This window comes from Ammospiza nelsoni, chromosome 20 (assembly GCF_027579445.1).
Source record: "Ammospiza nelsoni isolate bAmmNel1 chromosome 20, bAmmNel1.pri, whole genome shotgun sequence".
Taxonomy (NCBI): domain Eukaryota; kingdom Metazoa; phylum Chordata; class Aves; order Passeriformes; family Passerellidae; genus Ammospiza; species Ammospiza nelsoni.
The window spans coordinates 8210100-8227843 of record NC_080652.1 but is presented as its reverse complement, the minus strand read 5'-3'; the positions used below and the strand labels follow the sequence as shown (position 1 = coordinate 8227843).

At 46.8% G+C, this 17744-nt stretch overlaps 1 protein-coding gene across 2 annotated transcripts; it reads right to left on the bottom strand.

Moving 5' to 3' along the window:
- Window positions 1-1709: 1709 nt before the first annotated feature.
- On the bottom strand, window positions 1710-14303 carry GFI1B (growth factor independent 1B transcriptional repressor). Of its 2 annotated transcripts, none has more exons than XM_059486643.1 (7): window positions 14145-14303; window positions 9179-9307; window positions 7631-7789; window positions 6813-7075; window positions 6414-6551; window positions 5819-5984; window positions 1710-5420 (listed from the first exon to the last, which is right to left on the bottom strand). In XM_059486643.1, the coding sequence occupies exons 2-7, from the start codon at window positions 9291-9293 to the stop codon at window positions 5242-5244; spliced, it is 1020 nt and encodes a 339-aa protein (XP_059342626.1). In that variant the 5' UTR covers window positions 9294-9307; window positions 14145-14303; the 3' UTR covers window positions 1710-5241. The 2 variants fall into 2 exon arrangements, with proteins under 2 accessions (XP_059342626.1, XP_059342627.1); XM_059486644.1 differs by having other exon boundaries at window positions 7631-7777.
- Between the last annotated feature and the right edge of the window lie 3441 nt (window positions 14304-17744).

Genomic DNA, 17744 nt, shown 5'->3' with positions numbered 1-17744 from the left:
GCTCCTCCCCAGCCCCAGATTTCCCCATTCCTGAGGACTCTCTGCTCTCTGCCTGCCTTGCTGGCTGGTGCAGTGAACACAGATCCCCCTTGGGCCCACAGGTCAAAATCAGCCCAAGGACCAGATTGAGGAGTGCTCAGATTGAAGCAGCACATTCAGAGTGAGGGCACTGAGTGGGATGTTCACAGCTCATATCCAGCTCTGTCTCTCTCCCTGCAATATTATTCACAAGTCAAATTGCTCCTGTCTGGTTTATCCTCCCTGTGTTGCCGCTCACCCTGTTCCTCTGCTGGTTGTGAGTTTAGTGGGTTCAATGCTGGGTCTCTGTGCCTGCTGCAGGATTGCTGAGCCAGCTCTGGAGCGAGGGAGCTCTGCTGGATTCAGCTCCTATCTCGTTATTGCTGCCACAGTTGGGCGTTCCAGCCCCATCAAGGCTCCATTGTGTGAGGTGCTGGATGTGGCAGATAAGGAGGAGCAGCCTCATTCCTGACTATCTTACCGTTGAAATAAACAAGTGAAATGAAGGGGAGAGGGAGAATGATTATCCTCCTCTCACAGATGGGGTGAAGATCATCTGAGAGCTTCACAGTGTGCTGAACAACTTCAGAAATCCAGCACTCAAGCCTTGCCCAAGGTCGTGCAGGAAATGTGTGGCAGATTTTAAGTCTCAGTTTAAAGATGTAAGATGAGTGTGTGTCCATGGTGACTGTTAGTTTTAAGATGGTGGGCCAGGAATTCTGCAGAGATCTGTGTTCTCTTACCTCTCATCCAGCATAGAGATTCACTATCCCTGAATAATTCCTGTGTGGCTGTTCTGGGTTGCCTCCTCTGAGTGGATGTGCTATTCCAGGTGAAAAGCAGAGGGAAATCTCTGCTTTGTGAGCAGATTAAATGTTTAAAAAATGGTTAGTGATGTACTTTTAAAAAATTATTCCGTAGCAACACTACAGGATGAGCTCCATATCCAGTCCCATGTTAGGCCCTTAATTGCAGGCAGGAATGTTTTCCCTGTGCAAGGAAATGTGTATGCAGCTATTTTTGTCCCCACACCTTCAAGTTTCCTTTTGTGTGCTGTGCTGATGGGCTGGATTTAAACTGCTGCTGTGTCTCCATCACCTGAGACTGGGGAGCAACGTGCTGTGAGGACAAGGGACTCTGCTCTTATCTTTTTTTTCACTTAAAACCCCTTCTTGTGATGTCTAAGGTGGGAAGGAAGCAGATGCAGCAAATAACTTTAACCAGTAGAACCTGCATCCAACTGGAGTCTAATTCTTCCCTGTCCTTCCCCGCAGTTCTGTTTAGGGCTTCCTTAACAATTGCCAACACAAGAAGGCTTCAGGATCTTGCCTCCTCCAGGATTGCACTCTGTGAGGTTATTACAATCTGAAGATAAATTCCAGCTTAATGGGAACACCCTCTGCTTCCTGCAGGTGTCCCCTGGCTCTGTCCTCACTGGGGAGACAGATTCATCGTGTCCAAACTGAAATTCACCCTTAATCACAGCTCTTCTGGGCTGCTGCTCTCAGTGCCTCAAGGCTGTCTGGAAGACACAGAGGCACCTCTCTCCTCCTGACAATGCCCGGGGTTAGTGCTTTGCATGTCCCTCATTTGCTAAACAAAACAGCCCAGAGACCAGGATTTATTTTTCCCTAGCAATAAAGGGAAGAAGTTGTGAAGGAGACTGAGGAAGTACAGGATACAGAGCCAGCTCAGAGGCAAAAACAATCAGCTCTTTCTTCAGCCACAGAGATTAGTTGAGATTTTGCTTTTTGCTATCTGTTTCCTTGACTGACTGACCAGAGTGTTTGTGATGCAAGGGGAGGTGGTGAGAAAGGGGCTGGGCCAGAGTGATCAGGACTGAGGATTTGCATGTTTGGAGAGCAAGGCCAGGTGTTTGGAGTTGGTGACAGCCATGGCCTGGTCCTGAGGGGTGCTGAGCATCCTTGGGTGCCCGTGGTGCAGATTCAGCAGCTCCAAAGATCAGGGCAGCCCTTTGCCTGCTCTTTGTAGCAGGTCTGCCCATGGCTGAGAGAGAAGAAGGGGCACTGGGGCTCTGCCTTGTTTTTCATTTGGGCTGCTGGCATCCCTAGCCCTCAAGCAGGGGCATCCATAGGCCCCAAGCAGGGGCATCCATAGGCCCCAAGCAGGGGCATCCTTAGGCCTCAGGCAGGGGCATCCACAGGCCTCAGGCAATGCCAGGACTTGGGCATTAGGTGATTTTAAAGTGACAACTCATTACTCAAGAGGAAGAAACTGCAGTGTCTTAGTGGAAAACACTGGAAGTTAATTCCCTGTTCTCTCCTCCCTTTTGTCACCTCCTGTCTGTCCCTTGCTGGTGCCTTTGCCAGTGCCCCCCTGCACAGGCTGTGTCTCTGTTGTGCTGCCTGTGCCTGTGGGGATGGCTCAGCCAAGTTCCCCTGCCCTGCTCTGGCCACAGCTGTGTTCTCCTGAGCTCTGCAGCACTGCCTGCAGCCATCCCTTGTGCTCCTCCCCTTGCTGCCCATCCAGCCAAATTTGTCCCTGGATCTCCTGGGATGGGCTCCCCAGGCTCCTCACAAGCACCAGGCTGAGTGTTAACAACACCAGTTCTCTGCTGGCACTGCCTCCTCCAGTGTAGGTGCTCCTCAGGAATCTCTGGGCTCAGTAACCCACCCTGGAGTCCTGGGAAACAGCAGGACTGGGGTGATGAGTGCTGTGTTTGGAGGGAGAAGCTGTAGGAGCACACAGGAGAGAAGATCCCAACTGTCCATTGAGGGTTTTAGCTCCTCTGTACCTTGGAATGAAAATCTAATGGATACAGCAGCTCTTCTTCACAAGGCTCAGGAGAACGAGGGGTCTGGTTTGGTTTTATGAGTGGTCACAGGCACTCTCCCAATTGATGTGTGCCAGCACTTGACTGCAAATGGCCAAAATTGGGAAGCTTTACATGAATCAGTCACCTCTGCTGTCCCCAGGGAAGTCTGTGCTGGTGTGCCTGTGTGGTTTGGGGCTGGAAGGTTTTGCTCCTGAGCAGTCCAGATGCTGACACCCTCTTTGAATATTTCTGTTTGCAGATTAGTGGAGGACAAGGGGAATAACAAACACAGTTTGCATTTTGGGCAGTAATTTTAATAAGCTGAAGTGCCTTTACCTTGAGCAAGGCTTGTGCATGTGTGGGTGTTCAGAGGTGTGTGTGGGGCTGGGGAGCAGTTCCATCACAGGTTATGCACCTTCCCCAGAATGGCCTAGGGAAGGACAGCAGGGATTTTTGGGGGCTTTGGCTGTTGGACACACATTCCATGTACCTGGTGTGCCCTCCTGCTCTGCAGAGCTGGCTCTGAACCAATCTGTCTCCAGGATGAAATCTCTCTAATGGGGCCCTTTCCTGCATGTGAATTTCCATCTTTATTCCTATTCAAACCATAAAGAGCAATCCTAGATTCTTTCCCTTCTCTTTTTTCACCCCATCCCCACTGCCTGTGTCCCCAGAGTCAGGTGTGAGCCATTCTTGAGTATTCATGAGTATTTTGAACATGAAATACACTGTGTTAGCCCAGTTACTAAGAAGGAACAGATTTATCAGATAAATCCCAGCAGGCCTGTACATGTCCCTGTCTGGTATAGTGCAATAAAAAGATACATTAGAATAAGTATAAATACATATTTACAGTGTACAAGTAAAGCCAGGAGTACAAGTAAAGCCCAGAGCCCAGACTCTGGGTTTGAGCTTCCACGTACAGATTAATGACTTACAGCTTAGGCACAGCATAAAAGGGACAAGAACATTTTAGGTCTTAGGAGAATAACTTGGGATTTACAGCAGTGGAACTGAGGGCAGTTCTCTTCTGGCAATATATGAATTTTCCACTTGGATCATTTTTTGTTTGCCCACGATGGGCACTCCTTCATAAGCCTCTGGAGTGAATTGGCCCCAGCCTGTTCCCAGGGTAATTTCCACAGGTGTCATCGTCCAGGGCTGTGTGTTCAGGGATGCAGTTATGGAGTGAGCCACGTGCTGCTACAATGCCCCAATTAACTGAAAACACTTGTCTGTGTTATAATAATGTTATAATAATACTTTGTCCTTCCTGTTAAGAACTCAGGGGACTCCACAAACCTGAGTGAATGGCCCCACTCCACCAGGAGGGGTTGGAAAAACAAAAGCCCAGTGCAGTGCCTTGCCAAAGATTATAGAGAGAATTTGGCAGAGCTTGGAGGGAAACTGGTTCTTTACTTGCTCCAGTGCTTTGCTTCAACCCCTAGACCTGGCAAAAGGAGGAAATACCACTGCTCTCTTTGTATAATACTTGTGAGGTACTTGCATGCTCTGCCAACATGTACAGGCTCAGTCACTTCCTCCTTGAGGAGAGAGCCTGGCAAGCAGAACTCTGGCCCTTGACATTGATATCCAGGGTCACTCCTGCCCAGGCAGTGACTCAGGATTGCTCAGGACAGCTCTAAGCTGGCATGTGCAGCATGCAGGGAAATATTGTGGGACATGCTAGCCCCGATTCCAAGACTCTCCCATGCTACCAAGGCATGGGGATCATTAGCTCGTGCCTGGTGCTGTGCTCTGGCTCTTCCTGGAGCCTGCTTGGGATCTCTGCAGTGTGGTGTGTCTGAGGAATGTATTTAGAGACCCCTGTTATCTGTAAGGGATAGGAGCTGTTTCTTCAGTATTTTCCTCCCACTCCAAGCTAAAAATACAGCACAGTTAAGTTGTCATTTGATCACAGTAAATGCTCTGCTGAAAGAAATGACTTTAAGGTGTCTGTTGGCAGAATTTATGGCCTGGGCAAGTCTCTGCAGAAGGCCTGTCCAGGTTGAACACAGCTGAGTGAATGCAATCTATTTGCATGCCCTGGGCTTATCTTCCCAACCATCAGAGCAGAACATGGTTACAGCACCAGCTTTGTACAGATTGCTGCTGCCACCAGCCCAGGAGTCCCCTCCTCCCAGCTGGGCAGCCTGACAACCTGAATCCTGCTCCTGGTGTAAAGCCAGAGTAACAGTGACCTTGGAGGAATTCCTCTGGATTTACACTTGAGCAGGTGATGTCAGATCTGGGCTGGTACCTGTTGCAATCAAAAAGTGAAAGCTTCCACAGATTTCTTCGGGATGTGCAAGGCCCTGTGGTGCCAAACACCAAAGCCAGTGATGACTTGGTGAGTCCCCAGGGGAACACAGGACACCATGGGAGCTTTATGAGCTGGATGGAGGTGCTGGGGACAGTCTTGAAGGTGGAGCTCCAGCAGAGAGGCCTCACTTGAGGCTGTGCTGGGTCTCGCGGTGCCTGCGCAGATCCACCTTGCGCTGGAAGCCCTTGGCGCAGAGCTCGCAGCTGAAGGGTTTGAAGCCCGTATGCTTGCGGCTGTGGGTGATCAGGTTGGAGCTCTGGCTGAAGGCTTTGCCACACACCTGGCATTTGTGGGGCTTCTCCCCTGCAGGGCACAGAAAATGGTAGAAAACCTCACTTTAACAGGTGAACAAAGAGAGAGAGAAATGCGTTTTAGCAGAGTCAGACCTGCTTGGGCATCAGGGTGCTGCCAGCCCAGCTCTCCTGGTGATGTGACTGGGTTGAGATCCAGCACCAGAGGGTGGGAAGAACCAGGGACAGTCCTCTCCAGCTGGGTACAACCCCAACATGCACCACAGGCCGGCCAATAACCACCTCCTTGTCAGGCAGATGTGCTCCAGCCTCCTGCTGTCTCATCCCATGTGGAATGATGACTTTGCAGTGCCTCTGCACACTTACCCCCAGTCTAATACCTGTGTCTGGGGTCTGTGAGTGTACATCAGCTTGAATTTTGGTTTTCTCATGGAATATTTGGTTTCTCACCTGTGTGGATGTAGGTGTGCTTCTTCATGTCTGACTTCTGGTGGAAGCGCTTCCCGCAGTACTGGCAGGGGTAGGGCCGCGTGTCCGAGTGGATCAGCAGGTGAGTGGAGAGGGTGGAGGAACGTTTGAATGTCTTCCCACACATCTTGCACTCAAAGCTTCTTTCCTGTTGGGAAAGGAAAATCATGGGATGTCTGAGGCTGTAAGACATGTGACAGAGCTTGAAGAGTGATGAGAGTTGTAGATTTGATAAGCAAATCTCCTTGGCTTGTGGACTGATAATGCTGGGTGCAGCACAAAGGGAATGCAGGGAGGGTTAATTATGGAAATGGATCACATCTTGTGATCCCAACTCCTGCACCCTCTAGCAGAGTGAGTAGCAATGATCCTCCCTTGCCTTCCAAAGAATTCTGAAGGGCAGACTGAGATTTGTGAGACCAAGAGCTCTGGCCTGTAGTTTTCAGAGCTCCTGCCCTTGTCACTGCGTGCCACAGGAAAAGCATCACGTTTGTAACCTAGGAAGTGTCACTTCCTCTGTAATGGGTTAAGCAAGAGCTGAGGTCCAGAGCTGGTTCTCTGGAACCATGCCACCCACCTGGGAGTGGATGTTGGTGTGCTGCTCCAGGCTCACAGCGTGCCCAAAGGTTTTGCCACACACTTCACAGGCAAAGGGACGGGTCCCGCTGTGAGACCTTCGGACATGGACCTCCAGGCCATGGGGAGTGGAGAACACCTGCAAAACAAAATCCCTGTGACTTTCTGACATGAGGTGGCTGCACTTCCATCTCTGTTTTCAATTCCTTCTCTTTATTTCATTCTCCCCTCTGTGAGAGCTCATGTGAACGGCAGCATTCCCACTGCCTTGTTCTCCTCACTGCAGGCCCTGCTCTGAGCCACATTTTGGTGTGCCCAAATGAAGCATTCCATGCTTCATGTGTGCCATGAAAATCCCTCCAGGCCCTCCCCATCCCAGAGGTTCTCATCCAACACACACCTTGTTGCACTTGACACAGTGGAAGGTCTCCATGTCTGAGGAATAATGCAGGCTGTAATCCAGGGGGGGCTCGGTGCTGGGCAGGAGGTGGCTCTCATAGAGGCTCACAGGGTGCTCCAGCAGGGCTGACTGCATGCTGGAAGACATCTGCTGGTAGCTGTATGGCATGTGGAAAGCATCCCAGGAAAAGCCAGCTTTGTAAAAGGCTGGGGTGCTCGCTGTGTTAGTGCAGTCCTTGATCTGCAGCCCAGGCATGGCCATCTCTGAGATTGCAAAGGAGAGGGAGAGGTCAGTGTCACACCATGGCCTGAAGCTGGGCACCTGTTAAAAAGTTCCCCATCTTGCCTCCCCACCTTGCCTCGGGAGTTGCAGTTGGTAAATTCTCCTTGATTCAAATCCCCATTCCCCAGGTAAAGTTCCCATCATGACTTTGATTTCAGTCTGAGGAAATTTTATGGCACAGAATGCCATGGAAATTTTCTGGCTAAGGGAATATTGAGCCCCCTGCTAGCCCTCCTTGATGAGGTGTTTGAACAAGTGCCCTGTGGGCACCTGCCTTGACCCACTTAGCACAGAGCTGCATTGATGTGGGGAGGGTCATTCACTGGGAATAACAGCACAATCCTTCATTCTTCCTGGTACAGACCAGAACTGTAAAGGGAAATACAGAATGCTCCTGATGAGCTCTGCCTGTGGCAAGTTTGGCCATTGATGTCAAAATAAGAACTCTCATTACTGAAAATCTGGGCCCAGTTTTAGGGGCTCCATAACCAGCTCAGCCCTGACCTCTTCTGCAATTGGGGTTTTGGGTAGCCAACCTTGAGCTGAAGGGCCTGGCAGCATCCTGCTCAGGTACTGGACAGGGACACTCTCTTCTTTCAGTTCAGGTGGGTCCTTCTCTTGTTTTGGAACCACACATCCCAGGTCCTGTTTCTTGATGTCCTCTGGTGTCCTGTCTCCTGTGGCTGTAAAGAGCACTGTCACAGTTGTGTCACATTATGTCACTCTTGATGCTGTAAGGTTATGTCACTTCTTGCACAGTTATGTCACTCTGGCTGCTACAAGAAGAGTCTGTTTAGGTGAGTTTTGCACTCATGTGTGAACTCCTGCCTGGACAGAGCAGCCCATGCTCGATTCCCTGAGGAAGTGCAGAGTGATGCAATCAGCATTCAAGGTCTGCCCATTGCTGAGGAAGGGAAATTCCAAGCAGGATGAGACAGGCAAGGCAGAGGGGGCAGGATGAGATTATAGGATCCTTGATACCTGATACACTTAGAGAAAATCAACCCCAGAATTATGTCTGTAAGAATAATTTCCCTATTTAAAACCATTTCCATTTGTGTGGGTAACTAACAATCACTAACTTATTAACCTCCCCACCCCTCTCCTGAGAGAGCTGGGTATTGTTAACTTGGATTTATGGACAGCCAAGTAAGGAAGCAGAGGGGGGAGGCAAGTCCTTATGCACTGAGCCTCATCTCCTCCTGCCCACACTCCCATTTATTTCTCCATGCTTGTCCCAGCCCTTAAAGGCACGAACCAACACTTGTTAAACTTTGTAGTAAAAATCTAAAATCACAGAGGTGCAAAACGTGTCTCCTTTCTGCTGGAGATGGGCTAGATCTGCTGAGGAACAGTGTTTATCTCTTGTCAAAACCTGCCACTGCACCAGAGACACAACAAATGGCCCAAGGATGATGGCAGGAATGGAAATTAAAATGTTACCTCCTTTCTTTTTTATCAAACTTATCTCAGGGCTAGACTCTAATTTGATAGCCAGGGCTAGAACAAAGGGTAAACTGATCCTAAATTTGAATAAAGAAAATTTGAATGGTGCCTGAAGGGAGGAGATAATTACTCTGGCCCTGCCACTGCTTGGATGGCTGTGGGAGAGCAGGAGCAGAGGGAGCACAGCAGGGATGGCAGAGCTGTGTTGGGTGGTGTTAACACCAGGAAGAGATGGTAGAGAAAATGCAGTCCAGAGGGAATGTGGGCAGTAAGCACAGGAAACCAGAGGTGGAGGTGGCAGAGTTGTGAGTTTGTAGAACACTGACAACCCAGTGCAAGCTCTTTTCCCAGCTATAAGTGGCCTGAAGTTGGTCATTTTTCCCAATTGTGACCAACTCCACACAGCATCTTACAGCTCAAACCTCCCCAGTAACCCAGCAGGAAACAAAGGGAGGATCAGTGTGGATTTATGCAGGGAAAGGACACACAGAAAGGGATCAGCTTGCCCTTACACTGGCATCCCTGTGTGGAAGCCCTTGGATGCTCCTTAGCTCACTCATCCTGCTCCCTTAGCTGCCTGCTGAATGACTGATTCACCTCAGTGTGTTCCTACAAGCCCAGGAGATGGACACACTCACCAGTGAAGGCAGAGGGCACTGGACCCCAGGGGAGGACTGGCAGGTCATCTTCCGCACAGCGGGGCTGGTGATAGGTGTGAGCCTTTTTGCTCTTCACCAAAAAGGAACGTGGCATCTTCCATTCACCTTCTGGGATGAAACACAGAAAAACACCAGCTAAACCTCTGTGGCTTGGGGAGTAAATTCACACTTGTTTCAGATTAAATGCACCCTGTAAAAATCATACTTCACAACCTACCCCAGGCTGAGGCAAAGGATTACAGAAAAAGAAACAGGGACAGGCTTAACCTGAGATCTGAGTTACAGACCAAAACTGTCTGTGGAAGGCAGGGTGAAAGCCTGGACCTGTTGAAAGCCAGGACCTGTCTCTTGCAGTCCTGTCTGACTTTTCATTTTTTCATTTCAGATCTTCTCCTCCCTGGCAGGAGAGGGAACCATAGGTTAGAGATCCCCACTGGAGAAAGTATGAGTGTTTGTGCTGTCCCAAACCACAGCCTGGGCTCTACTGTGAAATGATTATATAAACAACAATGATAAAACTACACCAACAATAGGAGAGAGACAGGGAGATCCCTGCAGAGTGATGTGTGGAGGGTTTCCCTCTTGCTTGAGTAGCTGGAGCTCTGGCTGACAAACAAGAGAGCAGAGGCAGAGCAGGAGGGCTGGGTGAGAAGTCACCTTTTGGACCCAACTCAAATATTGCAGACCGTTGAAAAGGCGGGTTAGGGACAAACATAAAATGCTGAAATTTAATCATACCAAATTCTCTTGCAATGAATGTGTTATCTTTGCTACCCAGAACCCAGCCCACCCTGTGCCCACTCCCTGGGGCTGGTAACTGCTCTGATGGAGGCAGGGTGGCAACAGGGAAAATGTTGTGAGCACTAATATCAGCTGGTGCTTAATTTGCATTTGTATTTGCATTTTCCCTTGTAATTGTTTGGGATAGAGGCACTAAAAACAAATCTTGCTATATTTCATTTGAAAAGTCAGCATTTAAGTCCTGACTCTGTTGACTGGAAACTGTAATTAAGTTTTGTTCCTTCCTGAGAGCAGTTCAGTGGAACTTACTTATTTACTAAAGAAAACCCTCCAAAATCCATAAAGTTTGCACCTGTTAAGCAGGAATGATATGAAATGTCTGTCCAAGGACACAGCAGTCCTGAAATCCCAAACGGGCAGGGATGGAAAGGTCTGTTCCCCAGAGATCAGAAGCGCCTGTACTGCCCCTTCATGCTAAATATAATTACAGAGCCCAGTGGTGTTTTGTTTAAAGGTCTGAGGGCCACATTTACAGTGGTGCCCAAAGCTGTGGGATTGCCACAGCCAGGTCTGCTGGGGACAGGGGGATTGCCAGTCTGCCCCCAGCCCAGCTGCCTTTGGATATGCTGCTGTCTTTTTAAATCTGGACCAGGATTCCCACTGTTCCATCTATGAATTCAGGGATAACTCTTGTTGGCTCAAGTAATTTTTTCTTCTGAAATGACTCACCTGTTTTTCTTCATCTTTTTCCAAGAAATTTACGTCTAGCTTGAGATGAATAATAGAAAGCTGAGGACAAGAGCAGACTTTTAATTTAATTTTAGAAAAAGGACAGAACAGCACCGAGGAGGGACCATAAGCAGGCCCTTGAGGGAAGGGGCACTGAAGCACACACTGCTGCTTTTTGCTCTCCTGGAACTCTCTAATGAGGTTTATTCAAAGATCTGTAAAGAGCCCCTGCCCAGTGAAAGCTGCAGGCACAGAAATAGCTGCAGCTCAAAGACAGGGCTGTTCTGCAGTGGGCTGTGACCCTTCAGCAGCTCTGCTCAGCTCCTGGTCAGTCCCAGCTGAGCCACCTATGCACTGACCCAGCCCTGCATTATAACCTGCCCCAAGGTAAAGTGCTGCTCCAAACCCTTTAAACCTGGAATTTCCACTCCTGTCACGGGGGTTTTCCCATGTGGTGGGGCAGCACTGTGTCCACAATGAGGGAATTGACACCAGGAAACTTCAGGCATCAGATTCCTCTGCCTGAATTAACCAGCTCCTGCTTTCCCTGGGCTTCCTCCAGGGTAGAGGAGCTGTGGCAGTGGGGAGAGCCTGCATGCAGCTGTGCCTGCTGGAATTCTCCCTGCCCTCAGGCTGCAGAATCCTCCAGAACCCTGTGGCAGCTCAGCCAGGTGAATCAGATGGGAGATAGGTGGCTTAAACAATCCAGCAAAGTTTTATGCCAAGTTCAGACAGCACTAAGTACAGCTCCTCTTTTCCAGTGGTGCCTAAAAGCAGATGTCCATGAATAAAAAGAATATTTCTGGATGGGTTTGCCCCAGGCTGTGTAAAAGTCAAATTTGGTGCAGTATCCTGAGTGCTGATAAGGACTGAGCACAGCCATCTCAATGGACTGAACGTTGCAAAAGGAAGTCACCTTCCCCCACCCCATTTTACAGAAAAAAAAGGAACTGGGAGCCCAAAGCAGAGTTAATTAACAACTGCTTTGTGATTCACACAACCAGGCTAGAGGAAAGCTACAAGCAGAGATTGTGGGAGGAAAAAGGACTGTTCTTCCTCGAAACTCCAGATTATCTGTACAAGAGATCAGCTGCTCCTAATGGCTCACTGTATTTCCCAGGAAAAGCAGTGCTGTGGACCCTGCCACCTGCTACATTTTAGAGTTATTGAAGCTTCTGACAGAATTTAGCTTCAACCTTTTGCTGAAAATTAAACTTTCTTTTTTTTGTTGTTCATTTCAGCCCCTGTGGCAGCTGTTTCTACCTGGACTGGTAAGTGCACAAGGGAATTTATTGCTTGGGCAAGAGTGCCCATTCAAAATTGAAGTGTTCTGGCATTTTTATTAATTCAATAGAGGATATAAAACCAGCAGGTGGCTAAAATTGACATTCTTATTAGCCTGCCATTCATGCAGCTGTATAATAATGTTCTAATGTGCCTTGAGGAAAAGACAGCAGGAGCCAAGGGGAAAAAAGCAGCTTCACTATTTTGGGTACCTCACCTGAAGCACCTTGGAAGGGTTTCTTTCACCAGTTATAAATTCCCCAGTCGGATCTGAAAGCAGATCCAGCATTTCCATGTTCAAACTCAAAGTTCCTCCACCCTCAGCAACGCTTTTGGATGATTTTGCAGAGTATCCCAGGTAAAACTCTAATGGGACACTGAAACATTGCAAGTGGTCTTGGTTTTTAGTTTAGGGGTGGCTTCTGACTCCAGGATCCTCATTTTAGTACATCCTGTGTTGCTCATGAAGCCCTCATTCACTTCACTGCACAACAGCTCAGTTCCCAAATCCACAGCACTGGTCCTTGATGTAATTTAGAAATAAACTATGAATTCTATATTCTATAAATTCCATGAATTTAGAAACTCATACTCTCACTGGATTAGGTTATGGAGCCTTTGGTGGGGACAGTGTTTGCAGGATTGTGCCACACTGAACCCAATTTGCAGTGAAAGCTCCATTCTAAAGCTGACTTTCATTTTTTTCTAAATTCAAGTAATTCTGTTTTCAGATTTCCAAGGTTAATTGTAGAGATTAAATGCTTTTTCTTGCTACACTCAGTGAAACATTAAATTTTAACTGGCATTAGAAGACTAGAACTCACTAGTAGTACATTACACCACATCTTAAAGTTTATGAGCATACAAAGTTTTAGGCTAAAAAGCACTTTTTCCTTTCCATTGTTTAATTGATATTATTTACATTTATATCTTAATATTACCCTTTTTGTGCTTTTTTCCCCCTTCTTTTTCTGTTTGTTTTTTTTTTTTTTCTGGAAAAAGTGAAGCTTCCAAAAATACAAAATAGTTTCTCTTTCAAAAGATTTTAGAAGAAAAAAGCACAAAGTAGAACACAATGTATCTGTGGTTTAAGAACCCAAATAAAATAAAATAAAATAAGAGGTTTTATGGACTCTTGACTTTTTAAAGTCAAATTTGAAAGAATTTCAGCTTTTTACAACAAAATTAATAATTTCTTCACTAGTCCATCCTTGCAAGATCGAATGTACTTGGAGCAAGTAATTTAAACGCCACTTTTTTATTGGAAAAATGAGCAGGACATATTTAATTCTTGTGGTAAAACTGGATGAATGGACATTATGGCAGGGGCAGCAAATTATGGTGGAAATTTTGTCCAAGAAGTTGAACAGAAATGTTGGTATAGCTGCAACATCTAGAAAAAAATATATTTAGACAGTAATTGCAGCACTTGTTCTCTGGAAAGCTCACATAGCTCTCTGTGATGTTGGGAATGCCACTGGCTTGAGGAAACTTTGCCTTAGGGATGGAATTATACAGTGCAATCTCCCAAATTCCAGATCTCCTTATTGTACAAATGCAATTTCAATGTGAACTTGCAAACCATTAATGTGTTGAATCAATCTTGTGATATGAGAAGTGCCTATAAATAGCTAATTCCATATGCTAAAAAATTGTTAGATTAATTACCCTGTATTCAAAAAGGGTGGAAAAATAATAAAAGATGAATTCAAAGCAAAAATCCTGAATGGGAGAGGAATTGTCATCTACAAAAACTGGCACACGTGATGGCAGCAGAGGTGTGCTGCTCTCTGGATGTTAAGGTCTGGCCCTATAAAAGAGCAAATAAAAGGAAAAACATGGTTTTCCCTCTCCTCAATGGCAAAGTAAAAAACTCCACAGGTCCTGCTAATGGAGCTGGCTGGGACACAGGTACCTGAGACCATTGTCACATCTGTTATATTTTGTTCTATTACCATTTTCATGTTTAAAAGTGAAGCACATGGCACATAATTCCAAAAGGTTCAATTCAAATGAGTCAGGTGAACTATTACCACAAAGGAGCCCTCAGGACAAGAGGCTTAGGCAATGGAATATACTACATATTTGCAGACATGAGCAAAGAAGGAGGAGGAAAAAAGCTTAGAAAAACATATCAGAAAAATGAGAAAACCAATGCAGTTAAAAGTGTTTAAAAGAATAAATCAATCACCTGTTTGAGGGACTTTGCTTTACTGGATTTGCCTTGAAATCTCCCCAGACAAGCGAGACGTTGTCCTCTCTCAGGACTCCTCTTCCACTTTTTCACTTGGTCGCAGTCAGTTGAAATAGATACTTCTCCTTTTTTCTCTCTGTTTTTTTTCCCCTGTTCCCCTCCCTGATTTTTCAATCAGATTATTTGTGTCAAAATCTGGCGGTGAAGAAACAGCCAATAAGAGGCAGAGCCCAGAAAGTATTTGCTTATCAAAACTTCCCAGGACTTTGACAACTTGAAGAGAATTCACGATGCCCAGCTCGAAGCCCTGGGGGCAGCACCCTCACTTTTAGGGGCAGCTTTGCCTTCTGCAGGAATACTCCTCTGTCATATTGACAAAAAGCATGACACAGGAAATAATGCACTGAGCAGGCATTTGTTATTTTGTCTTTCAGTTAAAAAAAAAAAAAATTTAAAAAAGCCCTTAAGAAACCTGTATTTTTACAGACATTCATCCCTGCATCATATCTCTCACAAACAGACACACCATCTGTCTCACACACACACACACTCACATACTTGGGGCTTATAAACAAAACCATCAAGCACATGTGCACAGAATTATTTTATTCCAGAATGGATCTTTTATCTCTCCTATTTCCAAGGAAAAACGAATAAATACTTGCATGGTATAACTGAAGAAGATGCCTGTTAATCACCCTTCATTTTCCCAGACATATGTGTATGCAATCCACACACATTTTAGGCATTGCTCTATCTATATACAGCTGTATACAGGGTATAAATATAGATTTAAGAAAGCTCATTAAGCAAGCTCATTAACAACAGCTTTGCAAAAAGCTCTTCAAGAGCAATAATAAGAATTTGCACTTCTATCGCTTGCTTTCAAAAAAGGTTTGAGAACGGGTTTGCAAATGTGGAATAATTGAGTGTCAAAGTAATGGCCCAGTGGAAGGAGGGAGGATGGAGCAGGGGCAGAGTGACTGTCCCCAGGTTGTTCTCTAGCACAGCTGGGAATAGGAGCTGGAGAACAGATTTTTCTTTTAGAATCCTTGGGCACCACTCTTATTTGGAAACAAACAAGGAGAGCTGAAATCCCCAAATACTTGGGAGGGAGAGAATGGGAATAATTCCTTGATTCCACCTATTCTCTAGCTATTCTCTATTCTCACAACCCTCCTGGCTGTGCAGGTGCACAGTGGCATGAGCTGTGTGTGCCCTCAGATGTCCCCTCTCCGTGCATGGTGGAACTGAGAGTGCAGACATGCCTTCCAAGGAATTCATCAGAGGTAAAGTGCAAACCAGCATTGTGTGCTGAGCACTGGACTGCCACCAGCAGGAAAACTCCTCTGGAGATGGGAGTTTCCTGCTCCCTGTGAGCTTCTAAACACATTTCCCTGCTTCCTACAGCTCTGCTGGGTCCCTTTTCCTGCTGCAGCCCGGGGTGGGGAACACCAGGAAGGAACAACCTTTGTTCTGCCCGGGGATCAGAGGGAGGCTGGGGCTTCCCTGACGGAGCAGATCCAGGGACACTCGGGGCTGAGAGCAGAGGGATCCTGCACCAGCCACGGCATTGGGGACATCCTGCTGTCCCCAACGCTGTGCCCGTGCCAGCCATGGTGGCATTGCCCCATGGCACCGGCCAGGCCGTGCAATGGGACTGATGCAACTCGAGATAGGAGCGTGGATTTCACCCGCATTGAGAAAGATTCAGATTTTGATCTTAACCCATCTGTCATAATACTGAGCATAATTAATTGTCGTTGTTTAGAGAAGTGAACAATCCCTTTTCCCCGCTCCCTCCTCCCCTCCATATTTATCTAGGCGAGTTTTGCATGAAAGAAACGTTCCCAGGGCATTGTGCTGGGGAGCTGATTTGCATCCTCTTAAACACAGGCATTTGAGGGATTACATTTCCCGCTACAAAAACAAGCATTGTAACAAACCCAAAATGTACATTGCAGCTTCAGGGTTCCGTATGAAGACAGTTACAGGAATTAAACAAAACAGGAAAATGACAAGCTGCTGCAAAGGACTGAGGTGTAATTTTATCAAACATTGGAGCTGCCTTCTGCCAGCACCCCTGAGCATAGACTTCACATTGACACAAAATGCAGATGGGTGCAGAATGTGACTCTTGAACTCGAGACAGTCCAAGTAAGTCAATCACACAAAAAAAAAAACTCTAGAAAAGTAGTTGTGTCAAAATACTTAAGGTCCCCTCCAGGCCACTCTAGGATTCTGTGTTCAGTAAAACCTCCCAGCCAGCTGATTTCAGAGGGCTGTGGAAAAGGAGGCTGCCTCCATCTCCAGTGTCAGTAACAGCTGGAGCAGCTCTTCTGCCTCCCCATGTCCCTCACAAGGCCAGATGTAAGTGCAGACAGCCTGATCCCTGAGCTAACAGCACAGAAACTCTCATTCAGCACCAAGGTCACCACACTGTAAAGCCTGAAGGGACACGGGGACACTGCTGGGCTTTCTCCAGCTGTCACCCACTCCTTCTCCCTTTATTTGATTTCAGGGATTCCTGTGGAGCAAAAAGCTGCAGGATGGGAGTCCAGTCAGCTTGGCTTGTTGTGTTCACTGGATTTCTGTCTCTGGCTTCTGTTCATCTCTCCACTGAAAGCACCATCAAAAGGTGACTTACACAAGCTGAATTATTATAGAGAGCTGGAAGTGCAGTTGGGGCTGGCAGAACCTTTGAGCTGACCCCGTGTGGTCATTCTTATTTTATGTTCTTCCTGTTGATATAATTTTCCCCGTTCTCTCTTATTCAGGCTCAGCAGAGAGGGGAGAGCCACAGAGAGCTTATCTGGGCTCCCAGAGGTTTGTCCTGGCCCTGACCCACAGGGGATGCAGAGAGCCCTGCTTGCACACAAGGACAGTTTAATTCTGTGTGGAATTAAATTCTGTGTGCTGCTGTGAGTGCTCACTACTTGTCTTATGCTCCAGTGCACCTTAATTAAATAGATTTTTACATGTACAGCTCAGTAATAGTAAACAGGTTAATTACAACATAACACGTCCCTTTTAGTGCAGTTGTTTCTCCTTTCAAATCCAGCAGCAAACCCCTGCTATAGCATCCATGTTTTCTTTGTCAATTTGACTGTTACAGCAATTAAGTCCCAGTAAAATAACACAACTAATTGCTTCCAGCTCTTTTCTGAAGCTCATCTTAATTTCCACTCTTTCCTGTGGCAGATTAAACAAACATGTCTTCTGCACATCAAGGAAAAAAAACCCAAAAAACAACAAACTACCATCACTCTGTCCAGACCATAATAAATATTAATTGCCAGGCACAAGGCGGGACTAGATTAAAAATATGCTGGCTCCAAGCAACTCTTATCTCCTCATGAAGCAGGACAACCCATTGCAGGTGCAGCAGGAAGGAACTATCTCAGTCCTGCAGCGATCAGAGCTGGGAAACACAGAAACTGCTGCAGAAGTTAAAAACCAACCGATCCCTCTCAGATGGGGCTGTGATCTGCTTTTTTTTTTTTTTTTTTTAGTTTTTTTTTAGGTTTTTTCCCCTTGCACCTCATTTCCACCTTGCAAATGTAATGCCTGTGGTTCCTGCTGGGCTCTGGGTGCAAT